Source organism: Cariama cristata, unplaced genomic scaffold, assembly GCF_000690535.1.
Source record: "Cariama cristata isolate BGI_N322 unplaced genomic scaffold, ASM69053v1 scaffold4007, whole genome shotgun sequence".
NCBI classification, from domain to species: Eukaryota; Metazoa; Chordata; class Aves; order Cariamiformes; family Cariamidae; genus Cariama; species Cariama cristata.
In genome coordinates, this window is record NW_009626948.1 from 94,147 (window position 1) to 120,203 (window position 26,057).

The window sequence follows — 26,057 nt, forward strand, 5'->3', positions numbered from 1 at the left end:
GATAAGTATGTATTTGTTGTAGTTCAGTCTGTCCTGTAGAAATGATCGCCATCTGCATATTATTTGTGTTTTAAAAAGCAGTATGAGAATTTCTAGAAATAATCATTGTAGAAGCTTTTTGTTAAAAACAGTGTATAATGTTTATCACAATCTCCAGTAAACACCCTACCTTTGAGTTGTTCTTTAGAGAATCTAACCAAAACTTAGCAGACTGGGAGAAGAGTTACTGATATCATCATCAATGCAAGCACAGATAAATCAAAACAGAGGTCTTTTATTCTGGAAGGCAGAGCTAGAGTTAGGACTTTGGAGTTCCTTGAATTCCAATACTTCATTAAATCTTGAGTGTATAGCATGTAGGCAAAATGAGCATTTTATTATTATGCATATTTTCAATGGCCAGTATAATCATATTAAATATGTAACTTACCAAGGGAATATCCCAGTTGAAATAATATAAGGTGCAGAAACTGTACGTTTCTACAGAAATGTGAGAGAAAAACAGACGGTAGAAAAAGAGTTTGGCTGTTTTACAGGGATTTTTGTGACCTTAAGCCTGTTGACTGACCTATGGTAGCCAGAAATTTTGAACTATCAGTGAAATCTGTTAATAAATAACCATTTAATTATGCTTTTCAATTAAAGGTTTCCTATGGCATAAAATAGTAGTAGTAGATCACTTCAGATTGGGACATATGATCTTTTAGGAGTGCTCTGATTAGTTCTACTTCTGACAGATGTTTGAAGAGAGTTGTCTTAGCAGTCGCTAGGGCCTTTCACCTTTCCTTGGTTTCACCGAGCATCAGAAAAGATGCTTTATAACTAGCAATGGAGCTATTTCCACTGGATTGTATCTAATGTCAAATGAACCACCTCAGCTGGGACAGGACGAGGCCAGTCACACAGGGAGGCAATAGCAGTGCAAAGGCTGGCTGCGTTGGCGAGGAGGATACAAACAGAAAAATGACAAATCTGGAACAGTGCCCATTTATCACTTACTGCTGTACCCTCACTACCCATATCCACATAAGTCATACAGGAGAATGCTATTGTTTGCCACTTGGTGGATTCATTGGACATGACAATTGCTCTATAATCTTTATGCAAAGTGTTTTGTGACTATGAGAAAATATAGTGATAGAAGGACAGAGAAAAATTTGTAAAGAAGAAACAGGTCTCCAGTGTTAATGTTTTACTTAAATGAACTGCTTCTTGAGAGCCAGAGCTCCTACAATTAGGCAGTCTTTGCTAAATTACCCTGCAGTGGAATTTACTAACTGGAAAGATAACGCTTGTTCCTTGAAAGAAAAACCCAAAAGATTTGATAATTAGCTCTCAGAGGAGTCCATTGGTTATTTTACAGCTGTGGAAAAAAACAGTAGAAACCTTATTTATTGACCTAGCTATCAGATAAATCAGGAAGAGATCAGTGTCATGGAATCTTTTTGAACAGACCACCTCCTGACACTGGGAAAGATCCAGATGAGGTCAAAACCCTCAGCTTCCTGTCTCAGAGAGGAAAAGGAGAAAAAAAATCTGATAAACATAAAGCTAAACAGAGCTGCTTTGGAAATTTCTAGAGATGAAGGGAGCAGGGGAAAAACACTAAAAAAAGAAAAAAATCCTCGTGTTAAATGTAGCAAAATAGTACATGCATTCAATAAATATCAAGAAAACTGATTTACATCTTTTCCGGTTTGATTACACTGTCAGAACTGAGCCTGAAACATGAGAACCAGTAACAAGACATCCCCCAACAGACACCATCATAGCAAATAGTCATTAGCCCACTAACCAGAGCATTAAATACACTTCCAAATATTACCACTCCAGGGATGGCTCAGAGAAGCAGAGTTAAAAAGAGAGGGGAACTTAGCCCAGTGGCCAGCACTGCTGCTTAGGTCAAGTCCTGCTTTAGTCTTGGGAAAAACACTTCTCCTGCCTATCATTTTCACATCCTTAAAATGAAGTTAATGTTTTCCCTTGTCATGTGCAGTGTGAGGTTAACTATACTAAAGATGTACTGAAAAGTTGTATTAATAAGATCTGTGCAATTGCCTGAGATAGGTGGAAGTTCCTCAGGAGCCTTAAAAACTATCCTTCAGAGCTGCAATATTGCTTCTTCTCGTTACACTCCCTTCTGTTCCATATTAAAACTCACACTTTGTTGCCAGTGAGGACAAGTCTCCCATTTTTGCAGCACCCATGCTTTAAAATCAGATTGAGATTAAATTAAATAGTCCTATGCAAAATAACTTGTAGGTGTGCTCTTACTCATTTACACATGCTTTCCGTCTCTCTGCAGTCTCCATACAGCTGTTTGAGGAAGCTATGTGATACTTTCTCCAGTGCTCTTTTCTGTCATTCTTCTCCGTAAGCAAGTGATCCTTTCAGCCCTCTATTCATCTCTCTTCTTTTCAGGAATAGTATAAAAGCTCAGCCTTTTTTGAGGGTATAAGTATCCATCTGACTATTGAACTTAATTGCATATTTAGAAATATTTATCTTCCTAAGCATAGACATCTGCTGAGCAACTGAGCCCTGGGCAAGAGAAAAATAAACTCTCAGAGTGAAAAGGCTTCTCCTGGGTATGCTTACCCTGGGTGATACACATAGCTGAAGGATGCAAATCAGTTTGGTGAAATCCTAATTTTATTGCTAGCAAACTCTCAGTTACCTCAAAGGGCCTCAAATTTCATCTATGGTCATCTAGTTGTCTAGGCCTGATAATAAGCTCTATTACCTAATTTTTTTAAATGAAGAAGAGCCAAATGGTATTTTGCTCATGTTAATGAACACACTGACTTAGTGGAACAGATGTATTGCCGTTTCTGTCACGTTGATATGAGTCAGAGGAAGCAGGATTTAAGTCAAATAACAATGGAACTGCAGTTTATAAATATTTTATTGGAAATTCTATTAACAATTATGCATTTATCTTTCTCCCACATGTACAAAGACATGTTTGATAATAGTAACATGTATTTTAATATTAAATTTCTATACAGTAAAAAATACTTTTAGATTTCAAATGTCCTGTTCTTCTAATCGAGCAATCACTGGTCCAGCACCACTCACTCTAAGGTGCTTTGAATGCACTTGAAGTCTGCAGTGTTCTTGGTGCTCTTCTTCCTTGGGGAGGCCAGCCGGTGCTGACTGCAAATTCACTACAGCTTGCCTTGGCGCTGGCTGTAGACTGAGTCAGGTTCTTTCTCCAGATGTGTATTTCTGTATATTTCTGCTCTGCATTTCTGAGACTGTAGTTTCACTCTTTTGGCCTCACTTGTGAATCAGTAGCCAGAGTTTTCATGCAATGTTTTCTTCCCCTGAGCTGATTTTGTCATGGTGTGTCTTGTGTTAAGCCAATAAAAGTTGGCATACACCCCAGATAAAAATCAACCCCAATAACCTGATATTAAATACATATATATAAAAAATAGTGTAGAGTTGGTAATTCTTCAATTCTACTGGGATAATGCAGTCATATCTCATAAGATAACACTTGATTAAATGGGGGGGGGAAATACTGGACTACACTTAAATGCTCTCAAGCTAGTTATCTCAAGTTCTCTAAAAGAAACATTTTGATTGTATGAGGACATAGGCTAATCTGTGCCAGCTGCTCTGTAGTTAACTATTCCAAAAGTTTCATTCTCCTTTCTCAAGCAATTTTTTTTTTTTCTCTGCAGACATATTTCATGCAAAAGCTATGCTGACCTTTAAAGTTGTTTTACCTTTTTCTCACAAGATGTGGTGACAGTGTTTATTTCTTTTAATATCAGGAAACTCTACATCTGAAAGGTTTTTTAAAAGTGTAACTAAGCATCTTGTTATTTCTATCTTTATGAAGGGTAAATAACCATACAGCTGTATGGTTATTATAGGAATATAGGAAAAGTTTTAAGACAGAGTAATGTTACTGTTCCATCATACAGAAGATGAACTATTATATTTACAGAAGTTAATAAAGTTTCAATCAAGAATACATCCATTCCTGTAATTCCTCACCACATTTACTCTTTAATTGGAGATGATGGCTGTTGTTTATCTTATGGAGGTACCTAAAAAAATAGGTATAGGAAAAATGTTGCCCTACTGCCTCAGACAGCTGTTGAAGACGCAACCAACAGACATTCTTTTCCCAAAGATTATGTATTCCAAAATATACAGTGCTATTTTTCTTTAGTGTGTTTACTTAACATGCGTTTGCAAGGGTAAATAAGGTGGGCTTTAGCAATTTTGTGGTTGTATTTCCAACTAACGGGATATATTGTGCAAACTGTATTTGCAGTAAAGCAAGGCAACACGTTTAAATATGGGGTATGAAGTATACATACATAGATGTTTGGAAAAATAATCTGTTCAAGAAATATCCCATTACCAAAAGTCACTGTGTTGCGCTGGGAGAGTCTTCTAAGATTCACATTTCTGAAGTGTGAATCATAGTAAACCCAGTCAGAGTTTAATCCTGAAAAGCAAAGGATCAAGTCTAAAATGAAGAGTGGCATTTCAGCTTGTTATCAACAAAACCTTATTTTAGGATAAAGGAAAATTAGGTAAAAAATATATAATTGCTTCCATTTAGGGTAGATTTTGAACCATGTTTCTCCTCTATTCTGTGGTGGTTTTATATCTTTTGCTCGAGGACGTGCTATTCTTACTGCCTCATGACTTCATGATTCATTAAGCTTCTTTTCTGTATATGTAAGCAGACACTTCTTAGTGACGTACCATAGGCTGCCTATTGCACCATTGCAAAGGGGAATGAGTCACCTGTAAAAGAACCCAGTCCAGCCGAAATAGAAGTGTGCAAACTTCATTTTTATTTTGCTTTAAACAAAAGCTTAATAATTAAAATGGCATGCGCTTGTGCATCTTAAGAGACTGAAAAACTTAGAATGATCAGACATTTCCATACAAATACAAGTGCAAAATATTATCCAGGATTTAAGATTTATGGATTTACAAGAGCATAACTTTTTGTTTAAAATATTTAACATTTAAAGTGTACTTTTTTGCTGCAATCCAGCTAAACTGGAATATGCAGATATGCAGATGGGAAACACTGATGCATACAATCAGCTTACTACCATGTGGTAATTTTTCATTATTCATTCGTGATTCAGTTTACCAGCACTCAGTGAATCTTGACGTTTTCCCTTTTTTCTTCAATTCTACAAATAGTTGTTATATATATCTGATTCTGATACTGTCCCCATTGTTAACAGCTAGATTCCACCAATCTGATTTTAATTCACTAAGTCATATTTGGAGACTAGTCTCCCTGATTTCAGTAACATTACTTGTGAAGAAATGGCAAGCTAATTATTTTATTCTGTTAACTTGAAGGGTTGAACTACTGAAAAAGCAGTTTGAACAGAAGCTGAGGATTTGTGAAAATCAGGTCAGGTTAATTGCTGGGCTTTCAAATCTAACTTCACAGTTACAGGAAAAAATTGATCATTCTTATGTTCTGCAATTTCTTACACTTTAATCTTATCAGGTCAATTAGGGTATCATACTCTTGACTTAAATAATTAAGAGTCCAAGAGACACAATCCTTAGTATTATTGGTAAATCCAAGAATTACAATTGTTTCACCACTTTCACTTAGCACCAGTCTCTAAATGCACTGAATTTCTATAGCACCGTCGTCGTTATTTAATGGTAACACTACATAGGCCCACTAATGTGCTCTGATCCAAAAATAGAACATTATGAATTCTTGGAGCTTGTATTTAGATTTCAAAGATCTGCCAGGGGCCTTCCCATGATGCTCATTAACAGTAAAGAAAATATTTTTACATCTTTTAATTGTATCAGCTCTAGCATCTACTATAATCTGTCCCATCCTTTTGTAGTTATAGATTACAGTATCTTTTGCATTATTTGAAACTTAGGTAATACTGCAGCAGTCTACGAGTCTCTCACTAAATATCCTGTTCACTGTCCTAACTGTACCGTACTCTCTCCACTGCTTCACTCACTGATTTCCCACTCAGTCTTTACTCAGCTGAAGCTTAAACCAGACACTAACTTTCAGATCATGAGAGCTATGACACATTGGACCCGGCAAGAATTTTCCTCCTGTGCCCACAATGCCCACACTGGTACCCCTGAAAAGTCCAGTTGACTCATCTGCAGACAGTGCTGACCAACCTGTCCTGCTCACAGTCTCCGCGTCTCCCTGAGTCCTGCGATTGTCTTCACAGACTGGCAGCTCTTCTCAGAACACCCCAAACTTCTCCTTGGATCTTGAGACTGCAAGGCCACCTTTGATCTTGGGCTCAGTGTTATAAGATGACTATTGTCATTGCCTAAATTATGATCTGAATGTGATTTATTCATTTCATTGTTTTAGTTTGCCTCTACTGCTTCATTACAACTTCTTTAAAACTCCTCTGCATCCTTGCACTAATATGCAATCAAACAGGAAGACATGGTTTATTAGCACGAGACATTAATCAGACACTTTCTCCAGGCTCTCCTACTAACCCTCATCCAATAGTATTGAACATGGATTACACGTTATCCTACTTGCAGAACTTGATAAGCTAGCCTTTGAGCACTGTTCAAGTGCCATTCCAGTGTTCCTTATTATCCAAAGACTAAATTACCCCTTGTCCTCTCTGACCTGGAAATCTTGGGATGTTTGAGTTATTTTTGTGTTGTATTTTTACAGAAAATCTAACTCAAAGTAGAGTGACATCATTGAAAAAGACATATTTGCCTAGTTTAGGCAATCATTTCTGAATATTTCACAAATGGTGTTCCATCTGCAACCACAGATGTGTCATAGCAGACATTGACTTAGTTCTTACTGTGGCTTAGTGGTTACAACCAGGTGTTTGATACAACTTGGTTATTGACAGTTTTGCAGCTTTAATAGTCTTTGTTGTTTCCTTGTGTCTACGTTTATGCTCTTTTTTGGATCAATGATGCAAAGCCGGACTTAACATGCCCCACAGCTGCTCTCCTATTCCCTTGCTTCATCAATACATGCTCAGTGGTCATTGCATTTCTGATTTTGCTACTGATTTTTTTTCTCTTAGCTCAAACATTAACAAAGAACAAATGTCAGACTCACATTTTCAATGACACCGTACAGACTAACACACCATATAACTCAATGAGTCAGGGAAACAAAGTCAAAAAAGACTTAGAAATAAGATTTTCATCCAGCACTCTTGAAAACTACACTCTCCAAATTTTGAGAGATAATGATACGCTTCATGAGAAATGTCTGTTTTGCAGAAACTCACTTTAATATTTCAAGCTGAGGATCTGAAAGGAAACTTCGTTGTGCAATTCTCAGTCCTTACATCTGTGATCTCTTCCTTAAAAAGGAGAACACTGTCATGGAATTCACTTGAGGGTAGGAAGGTTGAATCAGAGCGCCGTGATTTGGGATCATTGCCTCTTAATCCTAGAGCTTCTTGAAATCTACATTACTCCTAGCCCAACTGCCCCTTCAGCAAGATCACGTTAATGATCCATTCAGTGATCCAAGGCCAATAGAATTAACAGAAGTGGTTTATGTCAGGTAGGCCCATTTCAATAGAGGTTGGTTAAGATTTTTCCACTGGCCTGAAGCAGGACGAATTAGGAAATGGGCAAGCTAGCATTTCTGAAAATGCTTGAATAAATTATGTCATTTGATTTATTTATTTCTCTTAAACTTGAACTGTTGATATGGCTTTCGTGCTATTAAGAAATGGCAATCACACCATGCTGAATTTCTGAAACAGATACAATTAAATCCAGATGAATGAATTTTCCCTGTAACATATCCAAGCTCACAGCCTTATTGAATACCTTCTCAAAATGGTAATAGTCAATATTTTTAAAATATCCCTCACAATTTCCTGTTCATATCTGAACTTTTTTACACTTCATTGATCACATGAAACTTCAGGCTACTTTCGAAGAATAACAGAAAACCCAAAATACTGAATTATACTGAATTTCATATTGTTTATTTTTTTTTTCTGTCGTGAGTGCTACTTTCTTCAAGGTTCTTTGTATCCTATCTTCTTGGCATGCATGAGTTTTATTCCATCTGGTTTTTTTACAATGCAACTTGTTCATTGTTCGAACATCCTGCTTGAGTGTTTATAGCTGCCTGTCTGTCCGGTTAAAATCCACCTGAAGTGCAGTGCCAAGATAATAGCAAGGTGCTGATTGATGATACTGTTGTTTTCTTCATGCCGGAGCAACTTTGAATTTCTTGTTCTTTCCTTTCGTATCTATCTCTTTTCTTACTCATAAAGTGTTTTCTTTTCCTGCGTTTTTTTTTCAACTCTCTTTCTATGGCCAGAGTTTACTTTTACATTTTTTTTCAAAATAAAATCTTACTACAAATCTAGTACATTTCCAAATGTTATCTTTATTTCCAATTTTTTTTCAGCATGTTCTGAGATTTTGTAATATTTCTAGCCATAGTTACTGGAATTCTCTGGTTACTGAAATCTTGACTTCCAGCATGAAATATAGACTCAGGTGGGAAAAAAAATTGAAAATAATCAAAACTACATTACAATTAAATCATTAAAATATTTTCAAACAGTTTGGTAAGAATGAAAGCATGTAAAAAAGGAAAGAGTTTGGAATGGAATCCAAGTTTATTGAACGTTAGTTAAAATATCTGATTTAATCCTGGCCCTGACATGTTTGTCTTTTTTATTCTGTCTCCTCTTTGAGATAACTCTTGAACTCAGACCTCCTATTTGGTAAAGCCACATTTGGAAGTAACATTAACTTCTGTATCCTCTTTTTCCCCTTTTATATATAAATAAATAATGTTTGTGTACATACATATGTCCTGCATTGCTGTGGTCATATTTACAATGTAGATATGTTGGGTGTTAGTCAAAGCTGGGACTTGTAACCAACCTCACCTCCCATTCAAATTGTCAAGTTCCTAATTGTAGGCTACGGGGTCCTTTGTGGACTGATGTACTGACACAGACTGATTGAACTCAGTCTGAGCAGCAAGTCCTTTCTGAGAGACAGAGGTTTCTCCCCTTCTGTTCCTGGGAGGCAGCAGCTGTGAAGGGAAGCTGTCAGCCATCAGTTCCCCGAAATGGCAGGGAGATGTGTAGGCACGTAGATGTGCTGCAGGCTGAGCTGGGAGGCAGGAGCTGGGACCAGAGCAGAGCACAACGTTTTTCCTTCCTCCCGATCCTGACTGTCAGACCTGAGTGCTAATGCCGTCCAGCAGCCTAGCTGAAACTCTCAGAAACAAAAAGGAGAAGGAAAATGCTGTGACCACAGTCCAGTCTCAGCTGGACTCAAGTCCACCACTGCATTGCTAGTTAGCTTCTGCCTGGCAGTAGGGGCTCTGGTTTCAGCTCAGGCTGTCATTTACTGCTTATTTAATCCTTATTACTGTCTTGATTGACAGTGTAAACACAGCCTGTGTTTTATAGATAAATATGTTCATAATTCAGGTATGATATGCAATAATCTGTCTCATCAATATTTCTAATGTGTTTTGTTTGCTTTAATATTTTTTCCTCACCTTGGTATACCCATATGAGATGTTTTCAGACTTTATAGTAAGAAAGACTTAGGTTTTTTGAGTAGCTTATTATTTCAGTGTCTGAGAGTTTTACAATTCTTTCATTGTAAAAGAAAATCTGGAAGTAGAAATATAAGCGGTGGGGAAAAATAAAATCTAAATCTGGTTTTCCATCTAATACCTATGCGCACAATTTGGAATATATATTTTTGCTATTGCAGATAGAGGAAGCAAAAATCCTCAGACAGTCCTGGTATAGGTCACAGAATACTCATCATGGCTGAGTTATGAAATGATGTGAAAGAAAATTATATAGTGATGCTATTAATATATGTTATTATATAGTAACGCTATTAGTGCTGAATTTTCACTTTGGTTGCAATAAATTGCAGGTGCTTTTAAAAAGAATATACCGTACTATTCAGTTTTGAAGCTATTTGTCTTACTTCTTAAAGAGGGCTAGTTATCATATAATGCAGTGTAATTCATTTGCTGGTGGGCATGGCTCCAGGGTATGACTGGCAAGCATACCCTGTATGTGTCAGACTGTATACAAAAGCAGCAATACCTATCCAACAGCAGTAAAAATACTAAGTGGAATACAGTAAAGAGGTACATCATTGAGCAAAATGCTTAGCTGCATTCAGTAACAGTAACAATACTTTCTACCCGATCTGACTTTACCAGTAATTTTTGTAGGTAATAACTAGTTTCCATCCAGCAATATAAAAATTAAGGACAGCCTTACTAATCGGTTGGAAGGGACCTCAGGAGGTCTCTACAGAAGCAGGGCCAGATCTGAGGTCAGACCAGGTTGCTCAGGGCTTTATCCAGTTGGGTCTTAAAAACCTCCAAGGATGGAGGCTGTAGAACTTGTCTGGGTGACCTGCTCCACTGCTGGACTGCCCTGGGGCGGGGGCAATCCTGATCCTTTCTTGTTTCAGCTTAAGTTATTTGCCTCTTTTCTTACCCCGTGCACCTTTAGGAAAGCACTGGCTCCATCCTCATCAGTTCTGGGGGCCAAGGCCTTTCAGCACAAGACGTGGGCTCGTGCCAGCCTGTACTGATGGAGGGCAGGGAGCTGCAGTGCAGGAGAGGGCTGTGGAGTGATTGCTGCCTGCCAGTCCCACAACCTGCAAGAAAAGTTTGGCTGTATGTGAACTGTTCCTGACAATCATTCATCTCACCTGCTTGTTGTTACCTTGCTAACTGATGGCTGCTTACTGCCTGCAGGTCTCAGTCAGCTGCCAGTGGTTTTCACCTCACAAATGCTGGGAGGTGAAATGGCTTCAATTGACATTTATTTGCTGTCACAATAGAAAAATGTCATGTGCATACTGTGCTTTTCGATTCCTAGAGATGCACTTTTTACATCAGTTTCATCTGTAGCGAAGGCAGAGGGTTTTGCAAGTTGCTCTTCAGAAGAGTGCAGAAGAGACTCAGGAAGAGATGTGAGAATGGCCAGAGATGGAGGAAACCAGTCCCTGCCATGTCAGTGGGGAGGGGGAGGAATGAGCCAGAGCAAGAGACTAAAGGGGAACATAATACCATCTCCAAGGACAAGAAAAGTCTGTCATGCAGACCAAAAACTGGTAAAAATAAGAATTAATGAGTTCAAGCTAGAGAAAGATTGTGATTTTACATTAGAGAGAGTTTTTTAGTGCTAAGGAAGGTAGCACTGGGATAAAACCTTCTTTGCTTGGGGCAGTTTTGGAGGTTTGGAAGAGAGGCTGGAGAACCATCTGTCAGGTATGACAGTCCTGTCATTGAGAGGGAGACAGATGACATGACATTTCAAGATCTCTTCCAGTTGTATTTTTTATGATTCTATGACTTTCTATTGTTGGCTCATTATTATCGTATATAAATGTGTGATGTTTAATATTGTGTAATATTTAAAGCAGTTAGTGTTGATGGTTTCAGATTAAAATAGTCACTAGACTTGAGAAGCTGAACTTACTGTTGAAAAAGCAGTGAATGCTTAAAAACAAGTATACAAATTATATTCATTTAAATGTTTATGGAAAATTGCTTTAGTAGCAGTTATGCGGTGCAACTTCAGGCCTGTTTCTAAGGATTCAGGATAGAAATGCTGAAGGAAAATGAGCATTTAAAGTGAATGACAGAAAAATCTAAGCAGCAAATTTTTTTAGGGGAAAATGAATTCAAGGATTCAAAAAGGTAGTTGCAGAAGAATGAGGCTTTTAGAGTAATTTTGTCTTTTGGTTGTGTGTTGCATGGGTTGTGTCCTTTGATGTGAAGGGATGATCAACCCTGAAGGCTAGTTTACAGGCCAGTGTGTGTGTCTGAGCAAGCCCTCAATGCTGTGCACAGATCAATCCTGTTAAGCAGCATTTAATAGCTAGAATAATTCCAGTGCGCGTAAAGGTTTTCAAACGCATACATGAAATAGCTGAATATATTATAAAGAAAAGCAGAATTCCTTGTCTGAACCACAGACTTTACAAAATTCCAGTCAACCACTTACCACATGGTCAGACGCTTAGCTTTGATGAATTTCAGACAACAATATACAGAAAACAGATGCTGTTAAGGGGTGTCTGAGGCAAACAAGTTTTGTTTGGTAGTTTTTACCCAATTTGGGCCATTATCGGCTCTGCAGAAGGCATCTCATAATTGGTGCAGAATTTCAGAGAAGCTGACATGACTGCAGCATCTCGGCTATTTAATTCAGGAAATATCTTAGTTGTAAAATATGATGTGTGCCGTATAAAAAGTGATCCAGCTTCCCTTGATTCTGTAATTTCTCAAAACCTTTGATTGCCGTTTATTAATACTTGCTAAGAATTCAAAGTGAAAGAGAGAGCATGGTCTATGAAGATTTTTTGAGCTATCTAGAATCATTCTTCACATGGCTGAAAAGGAATAACTGTTCCCTTGAGCAACATTTCCACTCCCCACATATTTGATCCTGATCCCAGTTTGGGGGGCTTGATTTGTCTGTGACTAGGCTTCCGTATAGCTAAACTGTCTGATATGAACACCTGATTTCATAACCCTTTTGTTGAAATATTTTTGCTGAGACAAGATCTGAAAATTCAAGGGTGTTGGGTCTTAACCCAAACCTGAACTCTAACTTTGGCTTGGCCTTACTCAGAAATACAAATTTTAGCCTTATTCAAGATCAAGGTTTTTACTGCCACCTCCTCAGTCACCAATAACTGTTCCCATAAATATCAATGGGCTGTGGATTGTGATACAAAACTAACCTTAGTTTAAATCTTACTGTGCAGAAGTAATTTAATAAGAAAGTAATTGTCAGTGGGACAATCCAGTTTTCAAATGGGAAAGAAGGAGCTCTTTTCCAAGAAAACAAGGTACTTAAACTCCTTTCAATGAATATAAAAAATTAGCAATGGATTTTCTCATGCTATCATGTTCTCCTACAAACTTGTGGCATACAAAAAATATCTCTGGCATTTCATCAGCTCATCAGCTGCATAGATTGGCAAAGCTAAAGAAGGATACATGGGTGAACTGTGGGGCAGAGGACAGCAGTGGGCTGCTCTTTTTTAGCAATATGCTTCTCTTTCAGACCCTCACCAAATAAGTTACAAATGTGCAGACTCCCTTCAGTTCTTTGTGTGATGTCCTGAAGAAAAACATTTGAGAAGCCCCCAGACCCTACAACATCTGTAAAATCAGCATAACCTCACCTGCAAAAACAAGGTTACAGTTACATGGTCACTTTGCATCAACATAAATAGAGGCTTTTGCCAAAAAAAAAAAAAAAAAATAAATCAGTACAGCTTTTTGTCTTACTTTTATCTGGCCTTCCTTGGCTAGCACTGACATTTGCACGGCTGCGTGGAGAACCAGACTAGGGAACTGACCCTGCTCAGCACTACCCCTTTCGCAGGGACTGTGTTCAGCTGAATCCCCACTGGCTTACTACTAGAAACTGGTGCTGGCACAAGGGGAGGTGAGGGGCAGCCTGGGAGAGTAGATGAGGGCACAGCAACTTGTAGTAGAACTGTGAATTTTGGGAAAATTAAAGTAACCATGAAACTATGACCTGTATCAGACCTTGATTTAGATATTTTTTAAAACTAAGTTTGGAGTACAAATATAGACAGAACAAAGTACAAAGTTACTAAACAATTGAGTTCTGATCACACTTGAATCTTGAAATAATAAACTGTTATTAGTATCATGTAAGGAGAAACTATATTTTAAATCATTGACTACTGTAAGGTTTAGTAGTGGATTTACTATACAGTGGTGAACGTCTATTAGAGTTTGTCTTGGTATTGAAAGGAATCTTTGCAAGAAAGAAATGAGCAGTCTACATAATCCATGGAGAGCTACACTCAAAAAGGTCAGCTCATTGCCAGAGGCAAAATCGAGTGAACTATTACAGCTAATGATCAGTCTTCAGATAGTAAATATAGAGAAGCTATGCAGAATACTTGGATATAACAGCAAAACACCAGTCTTGCAGCAGTGTGGTGAGCAAAACTAGGGAGGCAAGCAAGTAGATCTTTGAGCTTTGGGACTTTCAAATAATGTTTGACCACAACTTTTTCTGAACATCATCCTTAATTGTAGGAAGAGACATTGGTCTCGCTGTTCAAGGTCTTGTTCTTGGAGATGCATGTCCCATAAATACCGTCCCTGTTACAATGCTTTGGGGGGAGGTGTTACATTGATTAAGCCCTGCAGCAAAAAGGTCATTCAGTTTTACAAATGTTTTTCTCTATATACTGACAACTAAATCAACCGTGTCATGCAAGTCACATGCAAACATAAGTAGCGTTCCAAGAATCTGTTCCAGCATTTTTATTTCAGAGAACATTCTGCCTCTGAAAGAAACAGTGATATTTTGAAGTTCACTGTTTCTAAACAAATTCAGTCTTACTAGAGAAGAGTTTAAATTCTCGGCTTCCCTCCTCTATTTGTCATGAAACCTCTACACAAGAAAAACATGACTCTGCTATAACTTCTGGAAGTTTGCAACAGCATTCATCATCTATTGCTACATCTGCCACAACAGAAGCATAAGAAAATCTTTAAACAATTGTCTCAGGTCACTTGCATGACTTTAAAAATCTTCAGTTAGTACATTTTTTTCTGATGAAATGAACCAGAATTAACACCAAAATATTTAAAAGAGTTTTCCAAAAGACTTTGCATGGAAAGGTGCTCTATGCAGGGACAGGATATTAACAGTGCAAGAAAGTTTGTATATTCTGTGAAGTTTGCTCTTCTACATTTGTAGAAAATAATTCCACTTTTGCCTTTTTGTTGTTTTCTGTACAACAAAAGTGTCCTGTTTGGATTAGCATTAATATTTCCCACTTTGCTAGTCATTGCCTTAGCTTTTTAATACCATTTTCACACTAGTGGTACTTCATTTTTCTACAAGCCTTATTATCTCATCTGCAGTGCTGCACTTTAGTGCTGCTGAGTAGCACAACAAAGGAAAAAAAAACAAACCCAAATTACGTCTTCCGTTTTGCCTATCTTGAAAAGAGAACTGTAACCAGGTCTTGTAATATCACATATAGAGCACCCCATCCCATATCATATCACATCACATCACCTCTTTCAACCTGCATTCTTAATTGAACTCTTAATTTAATAGGTTAGTATTTTAACCCTCTAAGACAGTAATTTCTATTTCTCACCTGGAAGAAGGAAAACGATTTACAGGTTTTGATTCTCATGTGATGCTGTGATACTTTCCTCACTGCACAAACGAGGTAGGTCTGTTCTGCAGTAGAGCAGATTAACTGATGACTCTTTTAAAGTAGGTCTTATGTAGCTGATTTCACACTTTTTGTGCCTTGATCCTGGGTGTCCTTTCAGACAGAGGGTTGCTTGGACTCCCTAAGATTCAGTATGGTTGGTATATACCTGTCTATATCATATGGCTTTCTGTATAATAACTTGAGCTTTTCTCTCTACATTGAATCCCTCACCTTATTCTTCCCACTGTCAGCTCTGAAGTTCCATACTTTCTTTGATCCGTCTTTACAGACATGTCCATAATCCAGTCATGCTTCAGGGTACAGGGGAAGAAAATGCTCTTTGATGAAAGCACCCTATCTCAGCTTTCCTCAATTCTCTCTCTCTTCTAAGGGCCTCCTCCAGACATGAGATGGATTGGAAACTGTTTGTGTTTGGCAGAGAAGCGTAGTGAATATCTCATGTAAACTGCTAACTTGAGCAAGATTACCCAAAACAGAATGATAAATGCAGATTCTTCTGTTTCTAGCTAGAAATCTAAATAAATGACTGATTTCTCAGAAGCCGTAAGCACTAGGCTGATTTCAGTGAGTTGCAGTCTATTACAAAATGTTCCTACATTTTGTCATTCAATATATAAAAATTCTTAGGCAACTCTTGGTAATGAGCCAACCCAATCTATTTTTTTAATTAGTCTCTCTAGGTAAACTCATAATATTTACTTCCATATTTAGAAAATGTCAAATTTATACCTATCATCAATGTACTTAATCATCGCTGCACAAATCAGAGTGCATGCATGCATGTGTGTGTGTTTATGTGACTTGTAAATACATTGAACTATAAATAAACCCACAGGACTCAAAAGAGTAATACAAAACTAAAGTAAAAGGCAGAAGCAGTTAAATAGTTATATTTTTACCAAAAAACCCCAGATGAATGGTAACTTGGATGTCTTCAAGCTAAGCCCACATGGCAAGATTTAAAAGGTTAAGCAATCAGCTAAACCTGCTAGGCTCATATGAGGATTTGTTATAATTTTTGTATAACAGTACGTCTCTTCCATAATGCCTCCTAGCTTTGCACAAACTTTTAGCTTGCAAAGAAAAGCGAATATAGGAAATTTTCTGCAACCTGTAAATTTAACTGGGCTTGAAACACTCAGTGGAAACTCTCCCCCTGCCCCTCGCATACAAATAATAGGCAAATAGATTAAGATATTATTAGCAATAAAAAAATACTCTATGCCTGTGTGGGATTTGATTTTGGCAAATTTTCATAGTTGTAATCCTGACATGATCCTAAATCAGGAATGATTACTGAGAGTTAGATGTCATCAGATTGGCTACTGTAAACAAGTGTAAGTCAAAGACAGAGAGCTGGATTTCACCCATCATTTGTAGTTTATGAAATTGTATTGTAAGTATAAGATAACTGTCTTTTACATTGGACAAGATATAGCATTTAGAGTTGTTAATTTTACATTTGGTTTTGTTTCTGTTCGTTACCCGAATTAGTGCCACCAATTACTATTTGCATTAGTATTGCCAGAGAATTGGTGTAATGTTAATGCAGTAATGACAGTCTAAGAACTCTATGTTTTCCATTAATGTCTACGCGTGGTTATATGGCATTAGCTAGGAGACCCTGATTGACTTAGTTTCTTACTACAGAGTTGTTGTGTTTCAAAAGCCACTACTTCACGAGTAACTACTGCCTGTTCTCCCTGATGAGTTAGCACAGCCACGTAATAATGATTCCTTACATTGTTTTGCCCCAAGGTTTTTAAGTGATTTTCCATTTCATCAACAGCGAATTGCTAAATTTCATTATTAAAATAACATCTCTGCTAGATGGTTTACTTGGCTGACATGAAACGTGGAAAACTACAACCAAAACTGCCTGAACTAAAATAGAGTACAGCCTACAGGTTGAGTGCATGTTTAGGCAAATACAGCTGTAGAAAGGAAGTTACTAAAGAGGAATGCTTTTGTTTAGGTTAAATTAGCTTTGAATGTGAAAGATGGCAAATTTCTGCAGTGGAAATCAGGTTAAATTCAGGAGACTGTATCTGTGAATGGCACATGAGTTTGAAAGATCTTGTGAAAAGTTAGGGAAATGGAGAAGTTTCACCTCACTTCTAGTCCTGAAATCTTCTAGCTCCTGGAACTTACCAGCATTGGTATATTTGGATTTTATGCTCCCTGTCATTTTCCAACACATTTTCCTCTTTTCCCCAGAGAGTGCAGCACTATTCCTGCAAGCACTATGCTCCATAGAAGGAGCCATATTTTTTGTCAGGAAGTATAAGAAGTCTGTGTTTTGTTAAGAGAATATGTTATTAAGAGGTTGACTTTCTGATCTACTTGTATTTATTACATTTCTCTTAAGGATACAGTAGTAAAAAAAAAACAATTACTACGTTATATAGCAATCAAGTGCCTCTGAAGACTTCACTTTTGCAAACATAACTTATTTGTGGCTTTAACAGGAATTAAAAAGCGCACATAAACCACTCCTGTTAAATACTTTATATTTAGAAAAATTGAGACAACTATCTAAAGTTCTTGTAAGAAAAATTAGAAGAAAAGCTACTTTCCCAAAAACTTGCATGAATGTGTAGGAATAGCTGCGTACATGAGCATGTCCCCTCACCTGTGCATGTGTACAGTAGTGTATGCTTATGTTATTTGTTCCATTTTCAGTCTATTCTAAACATTAGTTCAAAATATGATTTATAATAGTAATCTTACTGGGATTTTTGCTGGTGTCCTGGCCTGCTGTCTTACGTCAAAAAGAAGTGGAGTGCTTTAGCTTTTTCATTGCTTTTTAATGTTCTCCCCCTACAATCTCTTCAATATAATGAAGAATAGGACTCTAATATGGTACTATAGAGTGTAAAATTCAGAGAAAGATAAAATTCTTGGGAATTTTTCGAAGTTTGTGAACTGTACACTGCAATGTAGCACGATGAAATTTACACATCTGATTTGTACACCTGCTAGTAAAAATCAATAGATTAATTCCAAAATAGCATATTTCGCATTATTCTTTGTTTGTTTTCAGTTCAGATTAAAACCTTCACAGTATAAAATCAGTGATTTAATAACTTTTTATTTTTCAAAAAGGGTATTTTCTAGCCAGGAAAGACAAGAGTGAGTAATTTAATGCCATCTGAAATACATAGCATTAATACAAGATTTTAAGTCAGTCCAGTTGGCTGCAGATCAAGAATACCAGAAAAAACTCAGTCAACTCTTTCCATAAAAGATCCCTTTCTTTTGCGGGTAATCAAGCTCACCTTGTCAGTTGTGCAATAGGCTTGCCTTTAAAAACCAATGTCTCCTTTTCAAAGAAATTATGATCATCTTGACCCAAGGGTGTCAAGGAGGAGCACGGCTGGTGGTGCCCTGATGGCCCTAAGAGGGGGCTGCTTGGACCAGGACATCCTCTCCCCTCCTTAACCACAGGGGACCCCACTGGCACTAATGGAGCTCTGCTCTGCCCTGGAAACCAGCAGATGCTTTGAATGGGAGCACTTACAGGGAAAGTGGGAATGATTCAATCCCCCTGAGGATATTAAAAGAGAGCACAAAGTTAGTTTTGTGTACTAACCACTTCTGTACAAAATTTTTGCTGTGAAAATTAAAATAGGTTTTACTGTTAATAGTACATCTTTTCAAAAGGTACCCTTTGCTTCAGCTCTGCTCAGCTGAAAGAGGTATGTGGGAAAAGGGGCTACAGTAGGAAGAAAAGTGTGTGTGTGATGTTCAAGCAGTGGCCACAGGAGAAGGGGGAAAAACACACTTAGAGAAATACAGGGTATAAGAGAGCAAGGAAGTGAAGGGTATCTGCTTCAATTGTTTTGCCATGCCCTGATAAGACAAAATGAATGTATTAAATCCAAAGTTAACCAGTGTTGTACTCCTTAACTAGTTTCTTTTGTTTGAGTAGGTTAAAATCTTTGTAACATACTGATAATATGGGTACAAAACTGTTTGAACCTTAAAAAAAAAAAAGGGAGGGGAAGTACTTTTTAGAAATACTCTGATTAGTGTTGCCTTTTTACAGTGTTTGTTGGTTCTTCGTCAAACGTTCAAAATAAAAAATAATAACATTATGTGCAAAGAACATTATATTCAGAAATTGCCGGGTGTTCTCCATGCAGAATGCTATAAGGACATCATGTTAATAAACAGCCTCACTTTGTAAATGTAAGCACAAAGCAACTTGGTAGTAAAAAGACAAATAAGCACTTGAAGACATAGGAGTACATAAAGATAAAAAATAGTATTGTTCTTTTCAATAGCAATATAAGCTCCAAAATAACAAAAGTGTCTAAAAAAGTGGCTGAATCTCATTTGCAATGATACTCTTCAAATTCTTTTTCTTTTATTAGCATTGTTTGCTGATGATAGCAACAGGGCTTAGGAACAGTTTTCCTTGAAAAAAGGTTTGTATTTCTTTTAGTATGACCTTAACTTTGGGGATTTAATACTTAATTTAGGAGTAATTCAAGCATCCTGCATTCTAGGAACAGTTACAATGCTTTCCATTCTAAACATATGAATATATTCAAGTTTAACTAGCTCCTTTATCATACCAGTGAGGATACAAATTAAAAGAAATATTGTTTTTCCCAGTCCATGACCTAAAGTATTTCCTCTTCCTGTGGAGACATGTTAAAAATAAAATCTGCAGACAAATAACATCTCAAGTTTGACGTACTGTGTATGTTTGTGATACATTCATGAATTGCCCAATGCAAATGCCTAAAGGCAGGAATTAGAGTTGTAAGGGCATTCTTTGAGCAGGCACCTTCTCATGCCCGAGTTTTGACTTCATGATTGTAAAGGAAGGATTTCTGTATAATTCTACAAATGTAATTTATATTTTTACATTCTAATTTGGAAGGTAACTAGCTATCGGTGGGGAAAAAATGTGAAAGACTGGATGCAGAGGAAATGCTGTGTTTTCAAAAGAAAACAAATGAATTGCTAATATCTTGCTGGCTTTAGAGCATATCACACTTCAGTAATAAAATCTCAGAATATACACACAAGGGAGATACAAAAAAGGCAAATAGGCTATAAAGCTCTTGGAAATTTATTAGATAATATCAAGGGTAAAACTGTCTATAACATAAATTAATCTTGTATTTATTTAGGCTTTCACATATACAGTTTAATAGCATCCCGGCCAAACAGAAGGTGATTATTGTGTTATTTAGTAAATTGTAAAAATAGAAACTGTAGTTAAAATGTCAAAACTTCTTATGACAAGGTTGATGTCAACAGCAGTCAGAACCATAAACTATTGCTAGGACTTCTGAACAGAATAGCTAAATTCCATCCTGATAATATTATTGGTTTAGAAAGTGGTGTTTGCCTGCAAAGCCAGCCCGGTGTGCCAAGCCTGAGTATCACTTTGAGCAATACTTTGCCACCTCTTAATTTCAGCAGATTCTTCTCTAGCATTCTCAATCTGCTGCATGCGGAGCAAGTTGATACTTTTTTGGCAGGATAAATCAAACAATTTGCTTGGGGAAAATTCCAGATTTTTCTCTTTCTAGTCTGGGGGAAAAAACAAAACAAAACAAAACAAACCCTCCCAGTCACCACCACTCATTTTGTCATGGTGTGGCAAGTAACTTTTGGGTTTTAAGTCAAGTGTAAATTTCAGGTTGATTAGCCTTTCCAGTGGTATATTTCCAAGCAAAAGTAATAGAAATAAATACATAGTTGGGGGACTGTGTGGGAGGCAAGTTTTGATAGCAGCACTGGTCCCCCTCTGGATGAGTAAACTGGTGAACATATCACCCACCATAGCAAACGTAGCCTTATGCCACAAAGGAGGTCACGTCTCCTTTGTTAGCAGAGCCTTATTTGCTACATTGGGCTTTCTGCGCCTATGTAGATTAGATGAAATAACTGTTCTGACATTCAGACATCAATTTAACGTCAGCTAAAATGAAGATGCATGGATTTTCAATGAATCATTTGGGACACCGTATTTTCAGTTTTAAAGAAAGTGAAACTTAACCCAACTCACTGATTGCTAAGTTGTTTTGAAGTAATATTTTTTCAGGGTCATGGTAAACTCAGTTCAGGTTCATCAGGAGGTCCTGCAAATTCATCAGGTTTTTCAGCAACCCAATCCAAAATATCATGTTGTAATAAAAAATGAAATACACGGTTTTCCTGGGTTTGGCCTTTGCTATGAACATTGTTCATAACTCTGCTATGGACTGACAGATTTGTATTTCTGCTTTTCTAAGATTTAGTTAACTAACCTCCGTCACCTCTGTCTTCACATAAGGACCATGTAAATGATATTTTATACGATTATTTTATCTATACAGTTCCTTTAATTCTAGCAGGAATCATTTAATTCAAGTTTTGCAACATCTTTGAAGCAGTCTATAAAAGACCTGCTAATAGAATCCTAACTAGAGAAGACATTGTGTAGCCTAAAACAGTTTAATGACCATCAAAAAAGGCTGATTTGGGCATTTATATTACCTACTTCTTGTAACAATGAAGTAATTATAACATCTTTGTTTCTGTTTTTTTGAGCAGGATTTGTAAAAATATTATTTTGAGTTAACAGAACTTCTTATTTTCTAACTTCCTATTGTGAAAATCCATGCAGGAACCAGTGGGGGTTTTCATATTGCTGAATTTTGAGGAAGGCTAGTTGGTTAACTTTTGTGTTAACTTTCTATATAAAGAGGAAAGAGAAGGAAGAACTCGAGAGCGTTATTTAGTCCATCTGACTGAAAAGCTTGCTTTGAGTTGCTGCTTGTGCTACAGAATATAGGGAAATAAGCAGCATAACCCAGTTGTTTAAGGCTATGATGTGAATATCCTTCATCCTTATCTCTTTCCAGTCAGGGGATCTATGATGCTATGTTTACTATAATGTTAAAGTATATCATGTATATCAAGATATACATGAATTTCCTAACAATACAGCAATCTTTGCCAAGAATTGACAAAACAGTTACGCTGGTGCATCCCGCAAGAAAAAGTAATTGTGGCTATCCTCAGCCGGGAAATGGCTGCTTGAACTTCCTTCTCTCCCATTTCTATCATACATTAACCTTCATCATTTGTATTTGTACAATGAAATTAATTAACTTGGGGTGAATATTTGGAGAAGTGTTTAAAATCAGTAGCTCTTTAAAGAGCATGTGTATCAAGGAAATGGTAATGATGCATTTGTACCAAACAATTGTGCATTTTTAAAAATTTAATTGCTATAATGGATTTATATTAAATATTAATATAAAAAGGTTTCCCAGCAGTAAGTCAATGATCAGAGATTTGTTTACACAAAACAGTATTTTTCCCCAAAAAAAAGAGATTTTTCTGCTTATTATTCAATGTACTTTCATGACAAATTAAGAAACAGAGCTTTCTTACTTTAAGTTTATTCTTTCCAAGTAAGGCCATTTCAGATTTAGCAATTGTATGTTCTGTTCCTTAGGAAATAACAGAAGATCGGGATCGATCACGACTGGATTCAATGGTGCTGTTAATCATGAAACTGGACCAGCTTGACCAGGATATTGAAAATGCTCTCAGTGCAGGTTCTTCCCCATCCAGCACCCCAACATATAAACGGAGGCATATACCTGTAAGCCAGTTTGCTTAATCTTTCTTATTGTTCTAAGTCAAATCTGGTTTTACTTCACCTTTTCTTTTTCTTTCAGTCCTCACATTTATCAACTCTTGGTTTCAGAACTAAAGCTCTTTTTGTAAAGAATTTGTGTTGTATTTTTGTTTGCATGTATATATGTTTTGAAGGCAGTGATATTGGCTTCTATTATTTCCTTTTGTCATTGTTTCATAAATGAGAACTTCAGAGCTCCCAGATGAAAGAAAGGGAGATCAACAAGATTCAGAAAATGTCTGGCTCTCTAATTATCACTGTAAACACAGCCAGCACAGAGTCAGGATCACACCAGTCTAAGAGCATATGAGTAAGTGTCATTTGACATTAAATAGGTAGAACTCGAAAATCGGAGCTTCAGGTCTTGTTTTTCTGCTAGTGGGAGGATCCATGAAATTTTTGGCAGAGACACACTTATGAATCCTCTGTCACTCAAAATAAGATTCTGGACAGAACTGTGTGCTTTAATTATTTCAATTTCTTTAATTATTTTATTTATTCAAATGGGAGAATTCCTTGCTGAGAGTAGTCCAAAGAGAGACTGGACAGCTTCCAAACATGATTGATGCATTCTTTTTTTCTGAAAAATGTTTACATGTGTAACTATGAAGAACATGAAGTGGCTGACCCAAGGTGTTCTTGTGCAGGGTTCCTGTTAATTTTGCCCACATGTGTTGCAGCTGTTTTTCAATTTAAGAAACCTGAGAAATACTCCCCCAAGATCTCTAAGCTAACATTCAGGTCATTTGTTTTTGCTAGTGGTATTTTCTTTTAAATAATGAGGGGGTTTTCCTGTTAAAGCCAGACTTAATTATTGCTATGTAGTAAAATGAGTGGTCTATAGGTAAGAAAAGCTGTGTTTAAGTTTCAATGGGTTTGGTCAGATGAAGATTACATAAAGTGTCATTTTTAAAGGACATAACATTACTACACTTTCAATAGTTAAACATTTTCCCCCTGGATATCAATTTTCTCACAATATCTCCTTGAGCACTGATGGTACAGGAAAGCTGAAATACGATGTTAACATCTGTTCTCCATATCTCACCAATCCATGCCAGCATTTTAGCTGATTTCTGACAGCAATAAAGGGAGTTAAGGCAATCTGTATAAGTAAGTCTGCATGATAATCAGAGATGATACCTGTTTCCATGCTGCAAAGCAGCCTTCCAGAAAGATAGTCTGCATCAAACATGTTATATATGCTATTTATATACACTGATTTTCTAGGAATTTTTGAGCCTTTGAGTATTATGAATTGGAGGATCAAAAGATTTGGTTTTCAGGACATTTATGCATTGTGGTCAGTCTCACATTGATTTTATAGTAATGAAGCATTTGAATATGATGCAAAAACATAGGTGATAGGGCAGGGAGCATGGTTCTGCACCGTGGCAGCATGGCTCTGCTAAGCAGAAGTGTCTAAGAGCAGCTGTACCCAAGATGACTTCTACAGAGGTATTTCCATGGTTCTACTGCGCTTCCCAATGCTTCACGCTGCAGAGAACTCACTGATGGGAAATAGCTGACCCGAATGCATGGTCCTACCTACAGCGCAGCTTTGTCTCTAATTCCTACCCTTTTCACAAAACAGCACACTTGCGTACTTGGTGTAGAGGCACCTGTCTAACTGGCAGCTTCAGTTTGGCAGAGCAGAGACAACTGAAATTAATGAATGAAAGGCTTGCCATTTCTTTCCAGTTCAGGAGCAGAACCCCTGAGATATCTCTGCCCCATATTTCACCTATTCTAGAAACTTGGTATTAGGAAACTGAGGCTTTGTCTGCACAGCGCTGACTGGGGTTAATAGTTCAGGCTTTTTCTGTGTACTGTGTAGCTATATTCATGCAGGCTGCACCTCAGCTAATAATCCTGACAGTATATGGCTGGTTTTACACATTGCCAGCTCTTTGCCAGACATGTGTCACAATTTATCTGCAAGCAATATAATCCCCTGCCCTCACTCTATGCAGTAAATCAAGCATGCGCGATGTTTTTACTTCCTCAACAATAAAACATACTATATTTCTTCTTCTTTTTATTCTCAAAAAAGGAATGTAATCAATGTCATTAAAAGTAAGGGCATTTTAACCAGAAATAGCATTTGGCTGATAAGTGTCTGCTGATTTCAAAAAACTAGGGAGCTGTACCTCTGAATTGTATAAACTGCTGGATGGTGATGTCATTTCAGCTGTGTAATGTTTTACAGATGTTCATTGAGCTTGCAATGCTGCTGGAGACAGAAGGTGGGAGCACACAGGAAATACTGAACGTCAGAGAAAAATGTCAGACTTCTGCAACCCCAAACTGATTTTTCTTACCTTGCATTCTAACATTTAGTGGAATTATAGCTTTGATGATAGTGATGATTTATAATTTCAGAACAGCAGCTAATGCAAACCACCACATTGAAAAGCACAGCAAAGGAAGCAAGTGTAGGTAATGGAAAAGAACAAAGAGAATTACTCTTACGCAGAGAATTAAGCATATATATTTGAGTTGAGCCTAACTACTTCCATTATTTAGAAGAACTAGATTTTTATTTCATATTCACATTTACTAAAGAGACTTGCAACATTTTTTTACAGGATGTTGAATCTGGTTCTGAAAGTGCAGTGGATGTTGCTTCAGTAAATCATTCACAAACAAACTTGTCTCCTAACATCCATGCTCCTGACCTAGCATCTCCCTGTTTGGTAACCAGCTCTGGAGCTAAACCAAAGGCTGGGGTGAGTACCAAGATTATATTTTCTTAACTGCACTCATGACATCAGGTTGGAAGTGAAATAAAGATATTTTATACTATTCATTATATGGATTGTACAGCTATGTGTGTGACACTGAAAACAAAGGACTAATAATGCAAGTTGTCTCAAGGTGCCACTTGAGTGGCAAACAATCCTAGAAGTTTCGTATTCAGAAACACACTATTATCAGCTGATGATTACAACAAGTTGAGGTTTTATATAAGAAAATAAATTAAAGGAGCTATTCCATTTTACTTAGGAAGATAAGGTTTTCTGAAGTGGTATCACTAAATTTAGATTTCCTAAATCTCATGAAGGATGTAACCAGAGAAAAAGATGGTTGAATCATGTAGCCTGATTTACGATGCTCAAACCCAGTCACCCTAGCCCTCTTGAGAGGCTAAACT

At 37.1% G+C, this 26,057-nt stretch overlaps 1 protein-coding gene across 1 annotated transcript in view; it reads left to right on the plus strand.

Annotated features, from left to right (window-relative positions):
* Window positions 1-25,632, plus strand: part of LOC104164792 (rho GTPase-activating protein 7-like) — a gene marked incomplete at its 3' end in the record, with an annotated part of 42,554 nt that extends 16,922 nt beyond the window's left edge. The window contains exons 2-3 of the mRNA XM_009704237.1: window positions 22,718-22,867; window positions 25,492-25,632. Of these exons, the coding sequence (XP_009702539.1) occupies window positions 22,718-22,867; window positions 25,492-25,632 (291 nt within the window). The remainder of the gene's footprint in view (window positions 1-22,717; window positions 22,868-25,491) is intronic.
* Between the last annotated feature and the right edge of the window lie 425 nt (window positions 25,633-26,057).